The 22,955-nt window shown below is 39.5% G+C and overlaps 1 protein-coding gene across 2 annotated transcripts in view; it reads right to left on the bottom strand.

Moving 5' to 3' along the window:
* Window positions 1-14,413: 14,413 nt before the first annotated feature.
* BARX2 (BARX homeobox 2) overlaps window positions 14,414-22,955 on the bottom strand; it is a 94,744-nt gene continuing 86,202 nt past the window's right edge. For both annotated transcript variants that reach the window (XM_001373346.4, XM_007495123.3), the window contains exon 4: window positions 14,414-15,446. In XM_001373346.4, coding sequence (XP_001373383.1) covers window positions 15,177-15,446 — 270 coding nt within the window. In that variant the 3' untranslated portion in view covers window positions 14,414-15,176. The remainder of the gene's footprint in view (window positions 15,447-22,955) is intronic.

Below are 22,955 nucleotides of genomic sequence, written 5' to 3'. Positions count from 1 at the left end.
TAGTCTCCTTGAGGGATGTCTGAATCCTAAGCACTGCCACCTTTCAAATACTATCTTCACCCCCTCTCAGTTCCAACCATACCACCTCCTTCTTTCTTCCAATGCCTCAATCTCCTTTACTTTCCATAGCAATTCTGAAGGTCTGCAATACTTCTTAGGTCATGGTCTCAGTCCTCATGGAATGTCAGAGTTTTTAAATTGGAAGAGATCTTAGCAATTGCCTTAATCCAATCCATTTGGTTTAAATGAAAACCCAAAGAAATCACATAAATTGCCCCAGTCATATTTCTAATTGATAGCAACTTGGGGACTAAAATTCAAATGTCTTGACTTCTATTTCAGTGCCCCTTCCCCAATGTCATCATCCTGCCTCTCCTTCCTTCTTTTGAACACCTTCTCTTTCTCATTTTGTCCATCTCCTTTTCTTAATCAGATTTTTTATTCCCTTCTTCATTCTAAGCCCATTTCAATTTTGCTTACCTTTAAAATTCTCCATTTTCTCCTTTGGCATTGTTTTAATTTTCTCTCTTTTGAAGAGTTCCCAATAACCCGGACTCCAGTAAGTCAATTACTAGGAATTTACTAAATATGTGATGTGCTCCTGGCCCTAGAATTGTTGCCCTATTCAAACCAAATCCAGAAATAATACAGATGCTGCGTTGTATTGGAGGTAATTAAGTTTTGGGATCTTGAGAGTGAAGGGTTACCTTAAAAACCAACTGGAAAAGTTCCTTTGGAGAATTGTCCAAACAATATCCTCAATAGTATCCTCAAGTCCTACACCACAAAAGCTGGGCTAATTTTTCCATAAAGAATATTGAAATGATCCTTAAGATATAATTGATCTGGTAGACTAAAGCTTGAATCATTTTTCTAACTTCTAAGTAGTTTCTAAAAAGTAAATATTTCCAGAAAAGCTCATCTATTGAGCCATAGCAATTATTTGCACTTTAGTTTGGATTCTTTTATTTGATGCTTTCCTGAAAGGGAAGAACTCATGAGAGGTCTAATAACCTTCATAAGAGTGGGGGAAAGAGGAATAAGCAACAGGAGATGCCATGGAGTGTCAGAGAAGTTTGTTTTCTATTGTTTAGTCACTCCAAGACAATTCAATCTTCAAAAGAACACATTGAGCCATGGTTTGGAAACACTGCCAAGATTACTGCTTTGTACATAGTTATTTGCCTGTTTCTCCGCCATTGGATTGTAAGCTCCTTGAGGACTAGGACTGTCTTTTGCATTCTCAGTGCTTAGCAGGGTAGCCAACACATAGTAGGCATTTTATAAATATTTCTTGATTATCTAGATAGACTCTCCAGGAGGCTGGATCCTCAACCAAGGAATTCAGTGTCAGCAGCAGCCAGGTGCTTGGGAAGAAAGGACACCTGAAGGAGGAGAGCCATGGGGGGAAGAAGGAGAGGAGGGGGAAGGAGGCAGCGCAAGGAAGTTGGTCCAAGAACCCAAGGCGCAGAGGAAGTGCTCAAGCTGACTTGCCTGGAGGTTCTTGGCAGCCTTTACCAGCAGGTGGCTAGCCGCCTAACCTAGGCTGTCCCTAAATGCTATGCTCTCAGGCAGCTGAGACAAAAGAATGAACTCTAGACCCCAGAATCCTGCAGAAGAAATGACAAGCAGTTTGATGAACAGGAGTAAATTAGAGGGAACTCCAAGGGCCCTGGTGCATTCCTCCACCACAGGAGAGGCCGGCGCTTGGGTTTCGGTTGTTTTTGGCCTCAGCGCTGACCTGGGGCCCTATTTCCTCCTCCTCTCTCCCTGCCACCCCGCCTCTTTCCCCTGCTTTTTAAAAGTGTTTAAAGGGTTTTGTCAGTGAATGATCCTATTCATAAAGCAGCCAGTGATGACAGTTCAACTTTCTAAATGGGCTCTTAACTGTGTTCCTAATAAATCCGAAACATAAATAAACAGTGGGAAAGAGCAAAGAGCAACTGAGGGAGGAGAAAGTTCAGAGGGCACGCCAGGGAGATGGTCCTGGTTCATAGGTGAGAAGGGAAATTGTGAGAGACCCAACTTTCCTTCATGGTCCTTTTCTGTCCACTCCCCCCCCCCAAATTCCTAGAGTTATCCCTCACCCTTGGCCCTTAGAGCCATTACTGGGACATATTCATAGGGAGAGAACAAAGAGGTGAGTGGGAACATAGGATCAGAGATCTCGGGTTTGGAGCTAAAATCTTTTCAGGAGTGTCTGAATCTTCATGACCCCATTTGGGTTTGTTTGGGATTTTTTTTAACCCTTACTAAGTATTGGTTCCAAACCAGAAGGGGGGTAAAGGGCTATGCAGTAGGGGATAAGTGACTTGCCCAGGGTCATACAGCCAGGAAGTATCTGAGGCCAGATTTGAACCCAATGTCCAGACCTGGCTCTCAGTCCACTGAGCCATCTAGCTGTCCCCCTAGTCAGCCATTTATGATTTTCCTAGTACTTACTTTAGGAGACTTATTCCTCTGACATCTCCAGCCATACTGTCTCTCTATCCAATGAGCCATCTAGCTGCCCTGGCATTTTCTTGGCAAAGATACTATAGTGGTTTGCCATTTCCATCTCCTGCTCGCTTTAAAGATGAGGAAACTGAGACAAACAGGGTTAAGGTGACTTGTCCAGGGTCACACTGCTCCTGTCACCAAAAAAAGATCTTAAGAGAGTAGCTAGTCTAACTCCCTTGTTTTACAATAATAATAATAGGAAACGATAATGGAAATAGAACATTTATTTTATATAATATATCATGCATTATAGAATATTTATATTCTTATATATAATTATATATCATATTAACTTATAATAATTATATATCATATACAATTAATATTATATATAATGTATAAAATAAAAATAATAGGAAAGATGAGGACCTACAAGGGCAAGTGATTTACTTAAGTTCACACATGTAGTTAATGACATATCTGGTATTCAAACCCAGGTCTTCTGACGTCAAGTAAAGCCTCCTTCTTTCTGCACAGCACTGTCCCTAGTAGAACGCAGCCAGTTCAGCGCATTGCCAGCAATATCATTTAGCAAAACAAGGATTGGAAGTAGGTCCCAAGAAGTAACACATGACTTAGAAAGGAAGCAGCATGCAGGAGAATGAGGACTGTCACTCCATCTGATGACAATTTCAGAGCGATGAATAGGGTCTGCCCCTGGAAGTCAATGAGGCAGAAATGGACTAATTGCCAAGCCACCTTTCCTTCCAGTTCCACACCCAGATTACAAACTATATTAAAGGCTTATTAGTACCTGTCCCACACCACCCTCCACCCAGGATTTGGGTGACAATCTGGGATTAGCTAGTAGATCCAGGGGAATGTAGCAAACACCTTTTGTTCCAGTGTTAATCACTATTCCAGGTGTTCTAGGAGCCTAGGATGGAACATTAACCCTTTCCTAGGGACCTAGACAGGGAAAAGCTCAGGTGAGCTCAGTTGTCCAGCTTCAAGGCTTCAATAAAAATTAAGAGGTCAGGAATTGTCCAGTGCTAGACCTGTGCCTGACCTATAGTGAGAATTTATAAAATGCTTACTGAATCAAGAAATGGATCTGACCCCATCTCATTGGAGATTGAGGATAAATAGTAATCATCCTCCCACCTTCCTACCCCAATTCCAACTATAATTGCAACTACACCTACTTGAGGACCAGAACTTTTCTATTTGTTCTGTTCCCCCCTCACTTCCAAAGGCACACAGTGTTCCAAAGGCACACACCTAGTACAGTGCTGGGCACACGTGGGGAGCTCTCTTGTTCATTTGAGTTTTGCTCAGCTCTGCAAGAGATTAGGAAGATCCATTCTAGGGCAGAGGCTGGAGGCAATCACTCCTATTCACAAAGGTTAGGTCCTGAGTTCTATACTCAACCATGCCAGGTTGCATACTTTGTTCATTGTTTATATTCCAAGTTGTTCTGGGCTTGCCCGAGTTCTCATTGGAAGAATCGGGCTCAATGGTTTTCATTCCACCACCATCTAGGATTCCCAAAAATTGTTCCACTTATAGAGTTGATAATTACAGCAAGAACCCAATTAGGTTCAATAATGAATCCCATAAAGTGGTTGCACACTGTGTATTTCCAGTGACCATAGTTTGTTATTGCTCTTGTTGTCATTAAATTATTTCAATCCTGTCTGTCTCTTTGTGACCTCATTTGGGGTTTTCTTGGCAAAGAAACAGGAATTATTTGCCATTTCTTTCTCTAGTACATTTTGCAGATGAGGAAACTGAGGCCAACAGGGTTAAATGACTTATCCAGTGTTATATAGCTAATACATAAGTGTCTGGGTCCAGATTTGAACTCAAGACGATAATCATCCTGACTTAAAGCCTGGCATTCTAATCACTGGGATTCCTAGCTGTCCTGGCCATATTTTACACATATTATAAATTTGAATAGTCTGAATTCAAATAATTTGGTTCTTTGTGGGATTCACTATTCACAGTAACTACAGAATTGGTCGTAACCTAGAAATCTAGACTTCTGTCCAATAAAGAGGAAAAGAAAAAAAGATACCAAAACACAAACAAGAATTGATATTGAACAACTAGTTTATTACCAAAAAGAAAAGGGATTCCAAGCAATAAAGAATCATGTAATGGTTAGATCAGAGGAACATCACTCCTAACACAGACAGGTGAAGGCTAATACATAAGCCTCACTGGAATAGAGTACGAGGCTTTTAATTAGCTCTTTTACCTATCACCTCTACAGTGGCATTGCCTAGTCAATCACGAAGCCAAATTGCCCTTCCCTGACCCTCCCCTCCTAACATCAATATTTTCCTTGTTGAAAGTCTGCTTCTGTTTTGGCTGTTACAAACTGTTGCTCCAGTAAATTCTGCCTTTGTCTATAGTGTTTGCAGGCCTCCTAGGACATTTTGAGAATTAAAAAAAGGTCTTTGCTGGAGGGAAGGAAACCTAGGCAGTGGAGTACAAGATACCCAGTACAATTCTAGCTAATTGGTTTCATTCTCAACATGAGTAGCAGGAGCCAGAGAATTCTGACTCTGCCATTCTATCAGGGCAAGGGAGGACCCTTTCTCTTCCCCTGACTGGCATCACATCTTTTCTTCTTCTGGGAGTTGACTCTAAGAGACCTGCCAAGCAAAAACTGACTTACACACACACACACACACACACACACACACACACACACACACACACACACACACACACTTTTATTCAGGGGTGGCAATTTCACTGGCTTTTCCAACTCAGCAACCATTTAGTAGAATTCAACCCAGAGATAAGTTGTGCATAAGCTGAAACAGGATGTATATACATGTGCTAACGATTTAGGGGAGGGGGGGGGCAGACAGAGGATATCTGAGCATGTTCCCAAGATGGGAGCAATTTATTACACCAGAAAACTTTAAAATATATATTGATTTTTCTAAATAGGCTAATGGCCCACCCCTCAACAGTCTGGTCCTAGAAGTCTATGTGATGAAGGCCTTCTCGTTCTTGATTTCCCTCTTTGCAAAATGGAACAATTGTCCCCCGGTCATTGGCCACTGCTCTCCCTCATCAGGGCATTGTCCCGAGGACTCCTGAGCTTTCAATACAATGGTCAGCCCTTAATTATCATCTTCTCTGGGAACAGCTTCTCTGGAACCAATATGCTGTATTGATTCTAAGACAGAAGGTGAGGGTTTATTTAAAAAATTATCAACTTCTCCCTCTTTATTCTATGGTCTCTCTGTTACATGTAAAACCCAGAGGAATTGCATGTTGGCTATGAGAGGGGGTTGGGATGAAGGGAGGGAAAGAAACATGAATCATGCAACCATGGGAAAATATCCTAAATTAATTAATTAAAGAAAAAATTTCAAATTAAATAAAAAGAAAAAACAGTTCCAAATACCAAATAATAAAAGAAATAATAACTAAAATAAAATAAAAATAAAAATAAATTACTCAGTGTTAAAGAATATGTCAAATGATTCTTATCCCTTCACCCTACCTTTTGACCTAAAGTAATGTGTTACAATGAAAACCATTGGATTTGGAATTTAGAAGATATGGATTCGATTTAAGGCTCTACTATTTATTACCCATATGACTTGGGATAAATCACCTCATTTCTCTGGATCTCACTAATATGTAAAAGGAGGGGGTTGGACTAGATGACCTCTGAGGTCCCTTTAAGTCCTAACTAAGTGGTCCCAACATCACTGATCCCAAGACGCCCAAAATCTTTCTGCTCTAGAGAGCCTTTCTCTTTGGTGTCATGGCAAATATCTGGATAGAGAGAATTTTTTTTTTGCTCCTCCTATCAGATGCTAACCAAACCCAAAGCAGCCACTGCCCTTACAAGAAAGCCCTTCTGGCTGCTTCATCTTAAACCCTCTTTGTTACTCCTCAAAGTGTGGGGCAAAGTAGTAAGCTAAGCAACCTTCTACAATGGGGGACCAGCAGTGGGTCCTTCCCATAGTCATTTCTCCCTGAGTTTTCTAAGGAAAACAGAAGTTCGTTGTTTCTGATGGCTAATGGGTATGTTGAGGCAGATTGAGAATTTGGGTTGCTTCAGTTTCCCTTCCTGGACTTGAGGTCTGCCTACAGGGAGTGTGGCTTTAGTTATCATGGACTAAAGAGGTACTTACTTACTGTGGTTCTCAAATTGGAAGATCTCAAGCCTCTTTCCTAATGAGCTATCATTATACCCATTGTATAAATAAAACATCGAAAGCAAAGAAAAGTCAAAAGGTTTTTTTCCTGGAATCCCCCAAGTTGCTTGGGAGAATAACAATAACTGCAAATGAGGTCACATTTCTAAAGGGTTTCAAGGTTTATGAATGTTTGCAACCACCTGATTCAAAACCACTCTTTTCCTCACTAATCTATTGAACCTCAGAAATGGGTGCAGTCTAGCCAATAGTTAGATTCTCAAGCAAGAGAAGAAATTAGACAAGGAAGTTTTGTTCCTGGAGGAAAGTTATAGTTTAAAGGAGGAGAGGGACAGTGCAGATCATCACAGGAAGCACTTATGGGCCATTATGACAATGTCCAAAGGACTGAGTAAAGTCAGTGATTTTGTTAGCAGCTTAGAGAGTAGGTGGATAACCTGGTAAGTCTTCCTGGAGGAGGTGACTTTAACAGAGGTGAGGAAAGGGTTTCAGGGGTTTGGTAGGAAATAGGACATTGATTCAGAGTATCCAATATCTAGTGCTAGAAGGAACCTCAGAAGTGATCTAGTTCAACCCTCTCATTTTACAGAAAAAGGGAAGAAACCAAAGTCCAGAAAACTTAGTTTAGCCACAATCACATAGGTGCTAAATAACATCGCTGAAATTTGAATCCAAGGCCTTGGACTCTAATCACTGAATACTTTCTACTGCACCTCAATTTGTGATGTCACAAAACTACAGAAACGGAATCTCCTATAAATATCTACCATGCTCTCTGGATTGCACTAAAACCCTAACTCCCCTCTCAATGTATATAGATAGTATGGGACAGAGCTTTAAAGACCAGAGTGGAAGGGGTAGGGTGGAGATCAAGAAGAAAGGGCAGAAAGGCCAGTGGGACTGGAATAAATAGTGTGTTCTAGGTTCAGAAGACAATGAAGACAGAGAAGTCAGGTTGACTCAACGGGCATAGAGTTTCTCAGACTGTTTGGAAATTATATATTTGGCTCTGGCAATTTTAGAGAGACCTTTGAGGGTTATAAGCAGTGTTAATGAATACAAAGGTCTACAAAGTCCATAGAAAGCTCAGAGGATACATTTGGTGCAGTGCCTATTTTGGAATCTCTAAATTTCCATACTTCCAACCCTTTGAAAGGATTTCTTCCAAACTGATTAGGTTGGGATTTGGAATACATCTAGATAGCACCAAGCAATACCAAAACATGGCAATCATTCAGTGGATTGATCCATATAGATTGGGAATTTAGTTTTTGTTGTTGTTGTTGTTGTTGTTTTATTTTTCTTTTTTCACTCTTTTTTAATTACCTTTTGATAATTCTCTTGAGTTCTGTGCTTGGACATCTAATTTTCTGTTCAGGTCTGGTCTTTACAAATTCTTGGAATTCTTCTATTTCGTTGAATGACCATACTTCCCCCTGTAAGAATATAGTCAGTTTTGCTGGGTAGTTGATTCTTGGTTGTAGACCTAGTACCCTTGCTTTCTGGAATATCATACTCCATGCCTTTCAGTCCTTCAGTGTAGATGCAGCCAGATCCTGTGTTATCCTCACTGAGGTTCTATGGTATCTGAATGACTTCTTCTTAGTAGCTTATAATATTTTTTCTTTGGTCTGATAGTTCTTGAATTTGGCTATCACATTCCTAAGTGTTGTCAGTTGGGGATTAAGTACAGGAGGTGATCTGTGGATTCTTTCAATCTCCACTTTTCCCTCTTGTTATAGAATATTGGGGCAATTTTCCTGAATAATTTCCTGTAGTATTATGTCCAGGCTTTTTCTTTTGTCATGGTCTTCTGGTAGACCAATGATTCTTAAATTGTCTCTCCTCGAACGATTTTCTAAATCCTCTGTTTTGTGAATGAGATGTTTCATATTTTCCTCAATTTTTTCATTCTTTTGGCTTTATTTTATTGTGTCCTGCTGCCTTGTGAGGTCACTTAATTCTAGTTGTTGTATTCTGTTTCTTAAAGGCTGGATTTCATCCCTGGCTTTTTGGTCATCCTTCTCCTTCTGGTCTGATTTTCTTTGGAAGTCATCTTTCATCCTCATTGCCTCATCTTTCATCTTCTTTGCCTTATTTTCAAGCTGGTTGATTTTGGCTTTCAAGACACTATTTTCTGTTTCCAGATGACTTATCTGTTTTTAAGTTCTTTTCCCAATTGTCTTCAGCCTCGCTTAATTGTGTTTTGAATTGCATTTTGAGTTCTTCCAAAGTCTGTATACAATTCTCTGGGATTTCTGATTTATTGTTTGATGATCCCTCCTCCTCTGTTCCATTTGCTCTTTGTTCGTTGCCTGTATAGAATCTGTCTATTGTAATTTCTTTCTTCTTTTTCTGTTGTTTGCTCATATTTATCCCTTCTTTATGCCCCATATTTGTCTGTGCTCTTGCTCCTCTCATTTTTTTGCTTTTGGGGTTTTCTGTCAGTCTCCTCTCTTGAAGTTTTGACAGAAGATCTCTCTGTGCAGTCTGTGGGGGAGGGGTGTTGGAGTTTGAGCTTCCCTGTCCTCTGGAGACTTTTGATTGGATTAAAGTCCAGCAGTCTGTGGGGGAGGGGTGTTGGAGCTTGGGATTCCCTGACCTCTGAAGACATTTGAAGGGATTAAGTTCAGCTGGGTTGGGCTGGATATATTCTGAGGCCAAAACCTCCTGGAAGGCGGAAGCAATGTGAAGTGTCTCTGCCTCTGTGACCAGGCTGCCTGCTCTGCACTCCCTCTCCAGCTCCTTCCCTGCTGCCTGTGTTTGACACTCTGAGCCTAGCACAGCCCTGCCCTCAAGGTACACCCTCCAGACAAGTGCCTTTGCCCACCTTAAGGTTCCTACTGCTGCTGGAGGGTTAGCACTCTAGGTAGGAGAGAGGGATCCTGGGACCTTCCTTCTACCTTCCCCTTAAACCCAAATGTTCTTAAATTCCAGCTTGGGGAGGGGTGCACACCTTTTGGATTGAGTCCATCAGGAGGGTTCCTTGGCCCTGTCTTGTTGTTAGGTTTGATTTTCAGTCCCCTAGGAGCATTTAGTTTGTAATTGGTAAGGAAGGGTATTCAGAGGTCTGAACTTTTGCTGCTTATATGATGCCATCTTGACTCTGCCTCATAGATTGAGAATTTAGGATGAGTATCCTTCTTTGTATCCGAAACTGCTCTGGGTCCCAGTTTATCAGATCTAACTTAGCAATGTGGATAAAATTAAATAGACAGTTACTAGTTCTCTGACTCACTTTCTGTTATGTATAGGCAGCCTCAAACATGAGCCAATAAATCACTGAACTCTTTGAGGGTAACAGTCTCCCATTGTCTGGAAGACCAGTCCAGTTTTAGCCCAACCCAAATCGAGACTATGGGTCAAAGTTAGGCTGAGGTTAAACATGAGGAGTCATAAGGAGGTCAGGCAAACTTTAGGGCTGCCCATGAAAGAAAGAGATGAGATACTAATCTAGTTTCCGGGGTCTTGGGTCAAATTTGGAGTTCTAAAGAGTCTCACAATTTGGCTTTCTAGTTATGGTTTGAATCAAGCTGGACCTCTCAATTATTCCTCTCCTTGTAACTCCACGAATCTTTACACAGATCATCCATAAACAAGGCCAAGGGCACCATGACCCAGAGTATCTGAATCACTGTCAACTAACTCAGCTAGAAAGCTTCCAGAGTTTATGGTATATCCTAGAATTTCCTTGCTTACTAATGTGTCAGGTAGGGGCTAAGAAGTCACACATCACCTTGCACCCTGTAATCCAAGGCTGCAGAGGAGTAGCAAGAGGAACAGGAAGCCTGTCAGGACTGCTCCTGTCTGCTGACTCATTACCCACAGCGCAGTGAAGACCTCTTTCAAATCCTAGGGTGAGGGTGGAAGCTGATATGGGAGTGGCCAAAAAGTAGCAAACTCACTAAAACTTGAGCAAGGAGCTCAGCCACCTACTGGGTGCCCAAGAGTGGGACTCTGCTGAGAATTAGCCTCTGGGTTCAGTACTTATGTTATGTTAGGTGAATCAATCAGAAGCATTTAGCTCCTCTCTCCCAAAATTTGCCTTTTGTAAAATGGGCTTTCTTTGCATTGTAGGGAGGGGACAAGAGAAAGAATGCCAGATGTCTGATTTAGAAGTGCTTTGAGATTATTAGAAATACTGTGCCATGAGGGGATGTTGAGAAAATTCCTAACCAGGTGACCTCTGAATTCTCTTCTGACTCTGAAATTCTGTGAGTCTGCAAGGATCAGAAAGCTTCCATTAAGCTGAGCAATACAACCTTCATAGCCAGGCTTCTTGGTATGGTATACTGGGCAGAAAAGCTCACTATTGTTTTCTATTCCTCTTTGGAAAAAAATGAAGTAGTCCTTTACCAGGTCCAAAGGAAAACACTGGATGAATTTCTGAAGTGACCCCTTCTAGGAGACTGAGGACAGTGAGTGCTTTTTGTTTTGTATATTCTGGTACTCAGTAATTCTAAGGAAAATAGAATAAGGGTCCAGGGGGCAGCTGGGTGACAGTGGATTGATAGTCAGGCCCAGAGGTGGGAGGTCCTGGGTTCAAATCTGACTTCAGATAATTCTCAGCTGTGTGACCCTGGGCAAGTCACTTAACCCCCATTGCCAAGCCCTTACCACTCTTCGGCCTTTGAAGCAATACCCAGTATTGATTCTAAGACAGAAGGTAAGGGTTATTTAAAAAAAAATAAGGGTCCAGGATTTCTATCTTGGGATAAGGGAAACTTGGGGAAAGGAGAAGGGAGAATTGAAATGAGTGGAAAGAAGTTGTGTCTCTTCAAAGGCTGGTGGCCTGGGAGTCTACAGAGACAAATTTGAATCCTGTCTCTACCATATAGTGTGACCTTGGGCAAATAATTCTTCTCAGCCTCAGTTTCCTTAATCTACAAAACAGAAGTCATATTCACACTACCTATCTCACAAGCAAAATTCTTTGTGTCATTCAGAACCCACTCAATGCAAATAAAATATTTTGTAAGGCATAGAGTGCTATATAAAAGTGAGCTACCATTCTTTCTCATCATATTTTCTTCCCCAGAATGGGCCTTGAAAGCAGAGAAGGTTTGGAGTCAAAGGCCATGGGTTTAACTCTTGACTTGGCCATTTATTAATGGAATGGCAAGTGTCTTCTCTAAACCACAGTTTTGTCATCTATAACACAAAATGGGAGGTAGGATTCAATAATCTCTAAGGTCCCATCCAGCTCCATGTCTATGAGAGCCATCTCTTGCAACAAAACAATGCAAGAAGAGAGGAATTAAGCCATGCATACTTTTAATACCAATTAATTCTATTCTAGATTCAACTCTAGTACTATGGATTCTTTGTAGAACTTTTCCTTGCCTTATCTTGCTTGAAACAATAGATATTAAGCTGCTTCTCTGTCATCTCCATACCATGCAGCTTCCCTTTAGAGTTTACCTTCATAATGCCGTCACCCTTTAGGATGTAAGCTCCTTAAGAGCAGGAACTGTCTTGCTTGATTTATATATATGTATGTTACCAGCACTTAGAACAGTGCCTGGCACATGGTAAGTGTTTAATGAATTATCTATGTGTTTACATACCTATTAATTAAAAGTTAGGGAAATACACCAAGTTTCCAAATCCCTACATATACCTCCTAAGGGAGTCTAGGTCTCTCCAGTCAGCACATAAATATTAGTTCCTTCACTCTGTTAATTTTCCTCCGTTGATCTGGTATATAGCTTGCTATGTATATATTTGTTTACATGTTGTCTCCCCCATTTGATTGTGAACTTCTTGAGTACAAGGACTGTCTTTTGACCACTTTTTTGTTTTTTTGTTCCTAAGACTTACAGTGCCTGGCATTTTTGCTGATTCTTCATGACCCCATACTGGGTTTTCTTAACAAAGACACTGGATTGATTTGCCATTTCCTTCTCCTGCTCATTTTTACAGATGAGGAAACTGAGGTAAACAAGGTTAAAAGTGTGAACTCAAGAAAATGAGCCTTTCTGACTTCAGATCTGACATTATGTCATCTGTCCATTATGACATCTGGCTGCCCCTGCCTGACATACAGTAGGAACTTAATGAATGTTTATTGATTGGTTGATTGATAATTTGAGGGCCTTGAAGTTCACTAACATGTGTATTCCTTCCATCAATGCAAATTCAAAAACCTCAAATTCTTTTCAATCTGTGAAATTCTCATCCATGTCAATCCATATCACTCCATAAGAGCTATTCATTTAGACAGAGGCTTACTTCTGGAACTCTTAATATCTTAATGATGTATTTTTTAATTTATTCATTTATTTAATTAAGAATATTTTTCCATGGTTACATGATTCATGTTCTTTCTCTCCCCTCTTCCCTTCCCGCTCCCAGAGCCAATGAGCAATTCCATTGGGTTTTACATGTATCATTGTTCAAGACCTATTTCCAAATTATTGATATTTGCACTAGGATGATTGTTTAGAGTCTACATCCCCAATCATACCCCCATTGAACCATGTGATCAATCATGTTTTTCTTCTATGTTTCTGCTCCCACAGTTCTTTCTCTGGATGTGGATAGTGTTCTTTCTCTTAAGTCCCTCAGAATTGTCCTGGATCTTAATGATATAGTTTTACCTGTGTATCTGCATCTAATTTTGCACACAGGTGTTTAGTAAATATTTGTTGGCTTGAATTAAACTGAGCTGGAGTTCACTTCCTCCAGGAGTATAAAGCTTTAGTTATTATCATCAGTGTATTGACTTGGCCATTAGACAAAGATCACACATCAAGAGTAACAACTCTTCATGTTCGTAGCCTGCCAAAGGATTACTTAAGCTTTATTTTATATCCTGTGCTTTCTTTTCTACTACTTGACAAAGTGAGGCAGGGTTGGACCAAGACAGTGACTAGGCAGGCCAGGTCACTCAGTGGAAGGGGAGGGAACCCCCAAGCAAAAGACTTGTAAAATATGAGTGAAGATTTCTGAGAGCCTAACTTGAAATGATTTTAAGATGCTTTAATTCCAAGGACTGGAGGCCAACAACGAGAAACAGAATGTCGGCTATTAGGTGCCTTAAGCCATGCATAGGATTATGGACCTCAGGCAGGTCCTTTCCCCTGGTGGGAAAGTCATCCTTACCAGCTACCCCAAAGGAGACAAATGTTGAGTGCCTGGTATCAGATACAAGGATGCAGAGAACAAAAATAAGTTGATACACCATAGGTGGATAAAGATCTTTCCAGAGTGGGCTGAGTACAGTGAGGGACTGTCTCAGGAGCTAAAGTGACTTCTCACAGCCATGTGCCTCCATCGCACATCTGGATCATGGTGTGGCTTCCCATTAGATCATGGGCTGAAGAACTACTGCCAATGTAAATGATCCTCTACAGAGCATGGGAATAAACATTCAGGTTTCAAAAATCAGATTCTATGTCTCCAGACTCCTACCAAATCCATGGCTCACTATAATTTCTTTAAATCCTATGTTCTGTCTTAGAATCAATTTTAAGTATTGGTTCCAAGGCAGAAGAGCAATAAGGGCTAGGTATTTGGGATTAAGTGACTTGCCCAGGGTCACTTAGCTAAGAAGTGGTCTCACCACATTTGAAACCTACATCTATTTAGCACCTACTATGAGGCAACCACAGTACGAGACACTTAGGATATGAAGATCACTGGACAATAGGCCCAATTCTGAACAAATTTATAGTACATGCATTTATCCTCAAACAATTGCTTCTTAGGACTAAAATTTTCATTCATCCTTTTCAAGCCCCCTCCCCCACCCTATCCCCAAGACAATGAACACACAATCCTACTATTCAATTATTTATTTTTTAATTAAAAAATAAAAGTTATCTTAACACATCTGCACTGGAGCCATTGGGAATGGCATCCCCCAGAGCAAGGCTATAGGAAAAAAATGTTCTTGGGTCACCTTATCACCCTTTAATTGGTACAAAGGCACACGTCAAACAAACGGAAACGTTCTTCAGAAACAACTCTAATAATTCAGAACTCCCTTATTCCCTGACCCACCCAGCCCTTCCCCTTCCCCTCAAAAAAATTGTAAATGCTTTCTTTAAAATCTATAAGAAATAAGTGCTAGGTCACCAAGGATCCTGGGAAGCTGCCCCAGGTCCTCCATATCTCTCTGTTTGATTGGTGGTTGCCCAGGGGCTGATAGAGAAAAGAGCTATGGGTGTCCTCCCTCCTTGTTCCAGGATGCAGCCTACACCATAGAGCGGTATCCTGTACCCAACCAGAGAACCACAACCATCTCCCTGGTGTCAGTGAGAGATCCCCAGGGAGCTCTCTTCCTTAGGCAAGTTGGGTAGCCCTATGGCTAGCACACCCTTTCAACAGGAGCAAGGCCTAAAACAAACGAGTCTTCATTCAAGTGCATGCATGCTGACCACAACGTGAGAACATTCTGGGAGGAAGGGAGGGATTTGCCTGCTATCTCTCCTCCCCAGGCACATCAGGTATGAGTTCTTTGGTGAGTTTTTTCTCCCTACTTCCCCCTGCCTCCTCTCTCTTACCCTCAGTCACTCCCTCCCCTCCCAAGAAAGGTAAATTTTAGCTTGATGATGCGGTTTCAGAAGAGGACAGTGGCAGCTCTTGGGATTGACTACTGGGGGACTCAAGGGCCTCTACGGGGAGATCGGATGCCTTAGGTTCCTCTGGCGGTCTCAGCTTCTCATGTTCTTCAGTGGGCTCCAGGACATCCTCCTTCTGAGCTTGACTGTTCATTTTCTCTTCAGCCTCAATCTCTTCTGAGGTGGGGATGGAGTTCTTCTTGGGACGCCCTTTGGGTTTAGTAGGAGCTTCCTGCCCACCTTTAAGAACCTGGGGAAAAGGAAGAAAGGAAGTGATAATATAAGGGAAACAAGTACTTAAAAGACACTAGACAAATTCAGTTCACATTTTAAATCATATATGCAAAGTGAGAGGCAACGTAGTATAGTAGATAAAGACCCAGGTGGAATCTTGCCTCCAAAGCTAGATGCATTCTGTTCATTATCTATAATTCACATACAAATACAGGGTAAGGACATTCTAGAAATCATAGACAAAAGACAAGAGCACTATGAGAGGGAATCAGGCAGGAGGAGAAATCAGAGACAGTTCCAAGGAGAAGGCAATGCCTGAGTTGAGCCTTATAGGAAGAGAAGCAGATTCTGAAAAGCAGAGATGAAGAAGGAGTCCATTTTGCACATGGGGAATGGTTTGTTTAAATACTTTAAGACAGGAGATAGACAAATAAGTTTGAAGAATAAGTATAAATCTAATTTGGCTATTATGTAGAGTTCATGAAGGGGAATAACATGAAAAAAGGCTAAAAAGTAGATGGGAGCACACTGTTAAAGACCTTTATTACAGGACGCATAAAATATAAGGAAATGAGAAGGGGATGAGGCTTCTAATAAGGATATTCTTCTCAAAATGGGGAAATCTCCAAATGTCCCCAGTAAAGTTATTGCACTCAATAACAGAATTTAACTCCTAGAGAGCTGAGATTGTCATTTTTTTGTCTTCATATCCCCAGCCCCTTGCATGTTGCCTCGTACACAGTAGATGCTTAATAAATGTTTATTGAATCTAATGAGTACTCAGTTGATAGTTGTGTTGAATTAAACTAATTTGGAATTAAACTGATTTGAACTGAGTGCTCACTAGAGACTTGTGGGAACAACATCTTGCCCTATGACAAAAGCATTATCTTTGGCAGCTCTCTGTTAGTCTCACTCCCAATCTCTATCCATACTACTCTCCTTCTGAAGGATCCTATTAGGGTGCTGTTAATAGGATTATCTTAATTAATTACTATCATAAGCCAACAACTGCCCACAACTTAAGATTATTAATGATAAACAGTACAGTCATTAAGATGTTGTAATCGAGTTAATGAGCTCTCACATGGACCAGTCACTAAGGTGCTAAAAGTTCAAATCAACAAGAAACTACTATGTCCTAAGAATTATACTACTGATAAAGGGCTCAATGATAAAAATGGAATAGTCATTGCTCTCAAAGAGTTTACACTCTCCTGGTGGGTGAAAAGGGAACATATTAAGTAAATAAATCAGTTTTTTTAAAGGTAAATCTAAAGAGGAAGAAAACATAAATTATTCTAGGCAAAAGGTCAGGGAGGATTTCATATAGGTGATGATAGTTGAGCCTTGAAGAAATATAAGGGAAGATGGCAGAGAAGGTATATGGACCTACATGACCCCTACCAAATTACCCTCCAAAAATATGACATAATACCTCAAAACAAAATCTGTAGCAGTATAACCAACAAAAAGGCAAGGTAAAGTAATTTTTCAGACCAAAACAACTTGTAAGACCAGCACAAGGGATCTAATGCCCTGGGGTGGAGTTGGAACACAGCTCACCAAGGTAAGTCCCATGATGGCAATAGGCCTTGGGCACATCTGAAGCAACAGGAAAGGCTTCCTGAGCTCCTAGTGGCAGAAGGTAAAGGGGAGTCAAGCTCTCAACTGTTCAGAAGATTATAATAGAGATCTCTCTGCTGGTTCTGGGGCAAAACACCAAACTCCTGACTCATTGCTCATACACAGGTAGTCCAGGGAGCATGATCTCAGGATGAATAAGAGCACTAGAAGACACTAGTGCTTGTAGCACCAGAGGACCCTGGTAACAGTTCCAAGGGGGAAAAGAATTTTCACAGACCAGAACACAGTACTAAACATACCTCTCCTTGTATCATACTATCTTGGAAGAACTGAAAGCAGACAGATCCCCAGCACCAGAGCTGAAGGCCGCTATACAAAGAACTGGAAGCTTGGAACAGTGCTCCCTTTGTGAAAGTTACAGAGTTCAACTTAAACAGTTTTTTTTAATTAAAAAAAAAAAGAAAAAGGCAGGAAAATGAGCAAACAATTTTAAAAAGACACTCAACACTGAAAGTTACTTTAGTGATAGGGAAGCTCAAAATGCAAACTCAAAAGAAGACAACAAAGTCAATACTGTTGCATCCAAAACCTTCAAGAAAAATATTAATTGCTCTGAAGTCCAAAAAAGAATTGATGGAGGAGGTCAAAAAGGATTTTAAAAATAAAATTAGACAGGTAAAAGAAAATTGAGAAAAGATGAGATTGATACAGGAAAATCATGGAAAAAAAGAGTCAAAAGTAAAGGCAAAACAAAAAAATGCCAATGAAATAAATATCTCTTTCAAAAAAAAGAACAGGTCAATTGCAAAAGAGGCACAAAAATTGAATGAAAAAAGGAACTTCCTAAAAAGCAGAATTGGTCACATGGGAGAAGATATATAAAAATGCACTGAAGAACTCCCTGAAAGGTAGAATTGGCTCTATGAAATAAGAGGTACAAAAATTCACTGAAGAAAAGAACACTTCACAAAGAAGAAATGACCAAATGGAAAAGGAGGTACACAAAAGCTAACTCAAAAAAATCTTCCCTAAAAAACTAGAATTAGACAGATATAAGTTAATGACTCCACGAAATATCAAGAAACAATAAAATAAAGTGAAAGGATGAAAAAAATAGAAAAAAATGTGAACTATCTCACTGGAAAAACAACTGACCTGAAAAATAAATCCAGGAGAGATCATCTAAGAATTATTGAACTACCTGAAAGACATGATCAAAAAAGGGCTTAGACATATATTTCAAGAAATTATCAAGGAAAACTGCCCTGATATTCTAGAACCAAAGGATAAAATATGAAAGAATCCACCTATCACATTCTGATAGAAATCCCCAATGAATAACTTCCACAAATATGGATGAGAATAACTATTCTCAGCTCTTCTCAACAATACAATGAACCAAAACTATCCCAAAGGACTCAGGATAAAAAATGCCATATGCTTCCAGAAAAAAAGAAAAGAAACAGAGTCTGAATACAGAACAAAACAATTTTCTTTTGCTATCTTTTCTTAAATTTTTTTCTATTTGGATTTCCTTCCACAAAAGGATTAATATGAAAAAATATATTTTACATATTACACTTGTAAAATCTGTATGAGACTGCTTACCATCTCAATGGAAGTGGAAGTATGAGATAGGGAGAGAGAGGGAAGGAGAGAATTCAAGACTCAATATTCTTTGAAAAAAGTTGAAAACTTTTTAATATGTAATTGGGGGAAATATAATAAAATTTAATTTAAAAAAAGAAGAAAGATAAAGATACTAAAGAAAGGGAGGGGAAGGGATATACTAAAGCATGGGGGACCACTCTGTGTAGAGACAGAGAGATGGGGAGATGGGCTGCCAAGTCTAGAAAAGAGTAGTCTACTTTGAAAGGAATGTGAAGTGAATGAATGAATAAAGTTGAACAACATCAAATGAAGCAATGTCAGATCAAGGCATTTGTATTTTTATCTTAGAAGCCACAAGGAAGCTCTGAATATTTTAAAGTAGGGGAGTAACAAGGTCAGGAATTCAGGCCAATAATTATTTATTGACCAGGATATAGCACAGGAGAAAGAGTAATGAACTTGGAATTATGAGACCTGAACTTGCATTCTGGCTCTGCCACTTACAAGATTTGTGACTTTATGAACCTCAGTTTCCTCATAGTCTCCCCATAGGTAAACCATCAAATCTTAAAACCACACTAAGACTCTAAACAATCACCCTAGTGCAATTATTATCAATAATATGGAAATGGGTCTTGTTCAATGACACATGTAAAACCCAGTGGAATTGCACGTCGGCTATGGGAGGGGATTAGGGGGAGGGGAGGGAAAGAACATGAATCTTGTAACCATAGAAAAATATTCTAAATTAATTAATTAAATATTTATAAAAATAACTAACTAAATAAAACCACACTAAGACTTTTGAGACAGCCTGCAAAGAGTAGACTACCAATTGATAAATATTCAATAAGAGTTCACTAAGTGTCAGGCATTATGCTAAATGCTGGGGATACAAAAACAGTTCAAAGATGGTTCCTGCCTTCAAGGAGTATACATTCTACCTCTAAGTTTCCTCTGGCTCTCCAATCACCTACTTTGTGCCAGGTGTTATACTGAGCACTGAGGACAATACAAAGAGAGCAAGGAACCAAAGGCAGAAGCCTTTGAGGAGCTTACAGTCTATTGAAGGAAAGGGGAACGAACACACACACACACACACACACACACACACACACACACACACACACACACACACACACAGAAATGAATATACAACATAAATACTAAGTAATTTTGAGGGTGAGGGAGAGAACTAATAACTTGGAAGACAGGTCCAAAGCATGAAGCAACACAAGCCGTCATGAAAAAACCTAGATTCCAAGGAGAACATTCTGGGAGTGAGGAACAGCCTATGCAAAGGCAAAAAGTTGGGAGATGGCAATGTTATGAACAGGAAACAGAAAATAGGTCAGTTTGACCAGAAAGAAGAGTTTTTGAGAGGAAGTAACATGAATTCAAGCTAGAAAGCGAGATAGGAATCCTATCCCAAAGGGTTCTAAGATTTTTTTAACCAATTACATGTAATAAATTTCCACATAAATTTTCTGAAATTATATAATACAAATTGTCTCCCTCCTTATGTTCAGAGGGCTTTACATGACAAAAAGAGGAGTTTCATACTGGTGAAACCACAGAAAGTTATTGTAAGCTTACAACTAGAGGAATAACAGTCAGATCTGTAATTTAAGAATATAGATCTAGGAAGTTTGTGAGTGACAGTTTAGAGACTGAAGGGACTGGATGAGGAAATGAGCCAGTAAGTGTCTGAGGCCAGATTTGAACTAAAAAAAGATGAATGTCTTAATTTCCCTTTCTATAAGAATTTCTTTTTAAGCTTTAAAAAATGTTTTGAATGTAAATATCAAAAATGAACATTTTTAAATACAAAGAATAAAAGAAAAAGAGGATTATTTTCTTTTTTTGAGTCCAAGTGGAAGAGAAGATTAGAGAGTGGTATTTAATATGACAACTATCAAAAAGAATTCAAAAATTCAAATGTAGAAGAGAGAATAAGTTCTTTCTGGCCCTCCAAGAATACAATTAGGTACAATGGGGAGAAGATGCAAAGAGGTGTTAACTTAAGAGGGAAGAAGTCTCTAACAAATAGGGCTATCAAAAAGTGGAAAGGTCTACTTCAGAAAGTCATGTATACTCTCTTTTGCTGGAGGTCATCTTGGTAGGGATACTATGGAAGAGGGTCTTTTTTCAGATTTCAGTCTGACCAGTGATCTATGAGATCCCTTCCAACTATGAATGAGAAGAAACCAAGGATAACTAAATGGATTACTACTTCCGTTGTTTCCATATTTGGGTCCTACCTGTATTCCCTAGTGAATGCATTCCATGCCATGCTTAATCTTTGGCTTCCTAATCATGCATTCTCAAGGTTCAAATACTTATTAACTAAACAATGCTGGAACACCTTGGCCAAGTTATTTCTCCTCTCTTCAATGTCTGTGTCTCCATTAATTAAATGAGATTAAATGATCCCTGAGGATCCCTGAGGCCTCATCCAACTATTTAATCTATAAAAAGATTGCTTTGGGCCAAAATCTGCCTAACCAAACACTTATGAATCTATCCCATAGATCAAGAGCAGATGAATTTGGGGGGGAACTGATGTGAAAGAATCTCTTAACAGTATAGATGGAGGTTGGCTTTTTCACATAAAAATCAGACTTGGTTTCCTAAAGCTATTCAAACCATACCTTTTCAGGGGCATTAAATTCCTTATGGAAATATAAAATTTAAAAATTCTTCAGAAAACTCTAAAGTTTACATTTGCTAGAAGAAACTCAATTAGGTTTCATCAGCCTGTTAGCAATGTCAAATGTATAACTGATAGGAATCTCAAATTCAACATGTCAAACAATAGGGTTAATTTTCTTTTCCTCTAAATCCACCTTACTTCAGAAACTTTTCTACATCTTTCAGGGGGGACCTCCATCCTTTCTGTCACCTAGGTTTCAGAATTATGCTTGATGCCTCCCTTTCTCTCATTTCACATGTCCTATGACCTGGAAAGTCTTGTTATTTTTATCTCCTCAACATCTCTCCCATCTGTCCCCTTCTCTCTACTCACACAGCCACCACTTTGAGCTTTCATCATCTCTGCCCTGGCCTTTTGCAGTAGCTTCCTAATTGGTCACTGTGTCTCTTGGTTTTCACCTTTCCAATTTATCCTCCACACAGCTGCCACAGTGATTTTCCTAAAGTAAAGATCTTCCTATTCAACTCTCTTGTTCAATGAACTCCAAAGGTGTCTATTTCTTCTAGGGTCAAATTTAAACTCCTTTGACATTTAAAGACCTTTATAACCTAAACTCAACTTCTATTCTCAGATTTCTCACTCAGAACTCTACTTCATGTAATTTACAGTCCAGATGGAATGATCTTCTTGCTATTCCTTATTTCCGACACTGCATTTCCCATCTTTCTTTGCACAGACTGTCTCCTATAGCTGAAATGTCCATCTGAAATGTCTTTTCTCATCACCACCACCTCCTGGAATAACTATTTTCCTTCAAAACCAAGCTTAAGATAAAAAAATTTTAATATTATCTATTTTACATTATGCTTTTCCTAATACCATCTCCCATTTTTTTTTTGGAGTAAGACAACTCTTATTTCCATCCTTTATTTCACACCATTATTTAAGAACACTTGGAAAAATTCATAATAATTTAAACCAAAGGCACAGAACAACAAAAAATATCTCACTATGAGGTCTCAAGGGGGAAAATGTTCCAATGAAAAGAATAAATTTCTATCACCAAACCTCAGAATACCTACTACCATGCAAACTAGATTATACCTTTTATGACAAAAAAAAAATATGCTGAAAAGACTCCTTTTTTTAAAAGCACCCTCCCCCTCTTTAGGTTTTAGTGATTTTGTGTCACACACAATGTATATATAAAATGTGTATAGATATAGATATGTAAACAGCTAAGAGGTACAGTGTATAGAGTGCTGGGCTTATAGTCAGGAAGTACTAAAATCTAATCTGAGACTCTTACTGTGTAACCCTGGATAAGTTCACTTCACTTGTGTGTCTCAGTTTCCTCATTTGTAAAATGGGAATAATAGTAATTTTCAACTTCAGTCTAGTTTTTGTTTTCAGGTTTTGGCTTTATATGATTATTCTTTTTTTTAATGTGAAAATTTTTATTTAACTGATTTAGAATATTTTTCTATGGCTCTTTCCCTCCCCTCCTCCCACTCCTCTCCTGTAGCCAACAATCAATCCCACTGGGTTTTACATGTGTCATTGATCAAAACCTATATTTCCATATTATTAATATTTGCACTAGGGTGATCATTTAGAGTCTACTTCCCCAATCTATATGATTATTGTCTTACAAAAATGGCCAATATGGAAATG

Source organism: Monodelphis domestica, chromosome 4, assembly GCF_027887165.1.
Source record: "Monodelphis domestica isolate mMonDom1 chromosome 4, mMonDom1.pri, whole genome shotgun sequence".
Lineage (NCBI taxonomy): Eukaryota > Metazoa > Chordata > Mammalia > Didelphimorphia > Didelphidae > Monodelphis > Monodelphis domestica.
Note: the sequence above shows the minus strand (reverse complement) of the source record. Positions and strands in the feature narration are given on the sequence as shown.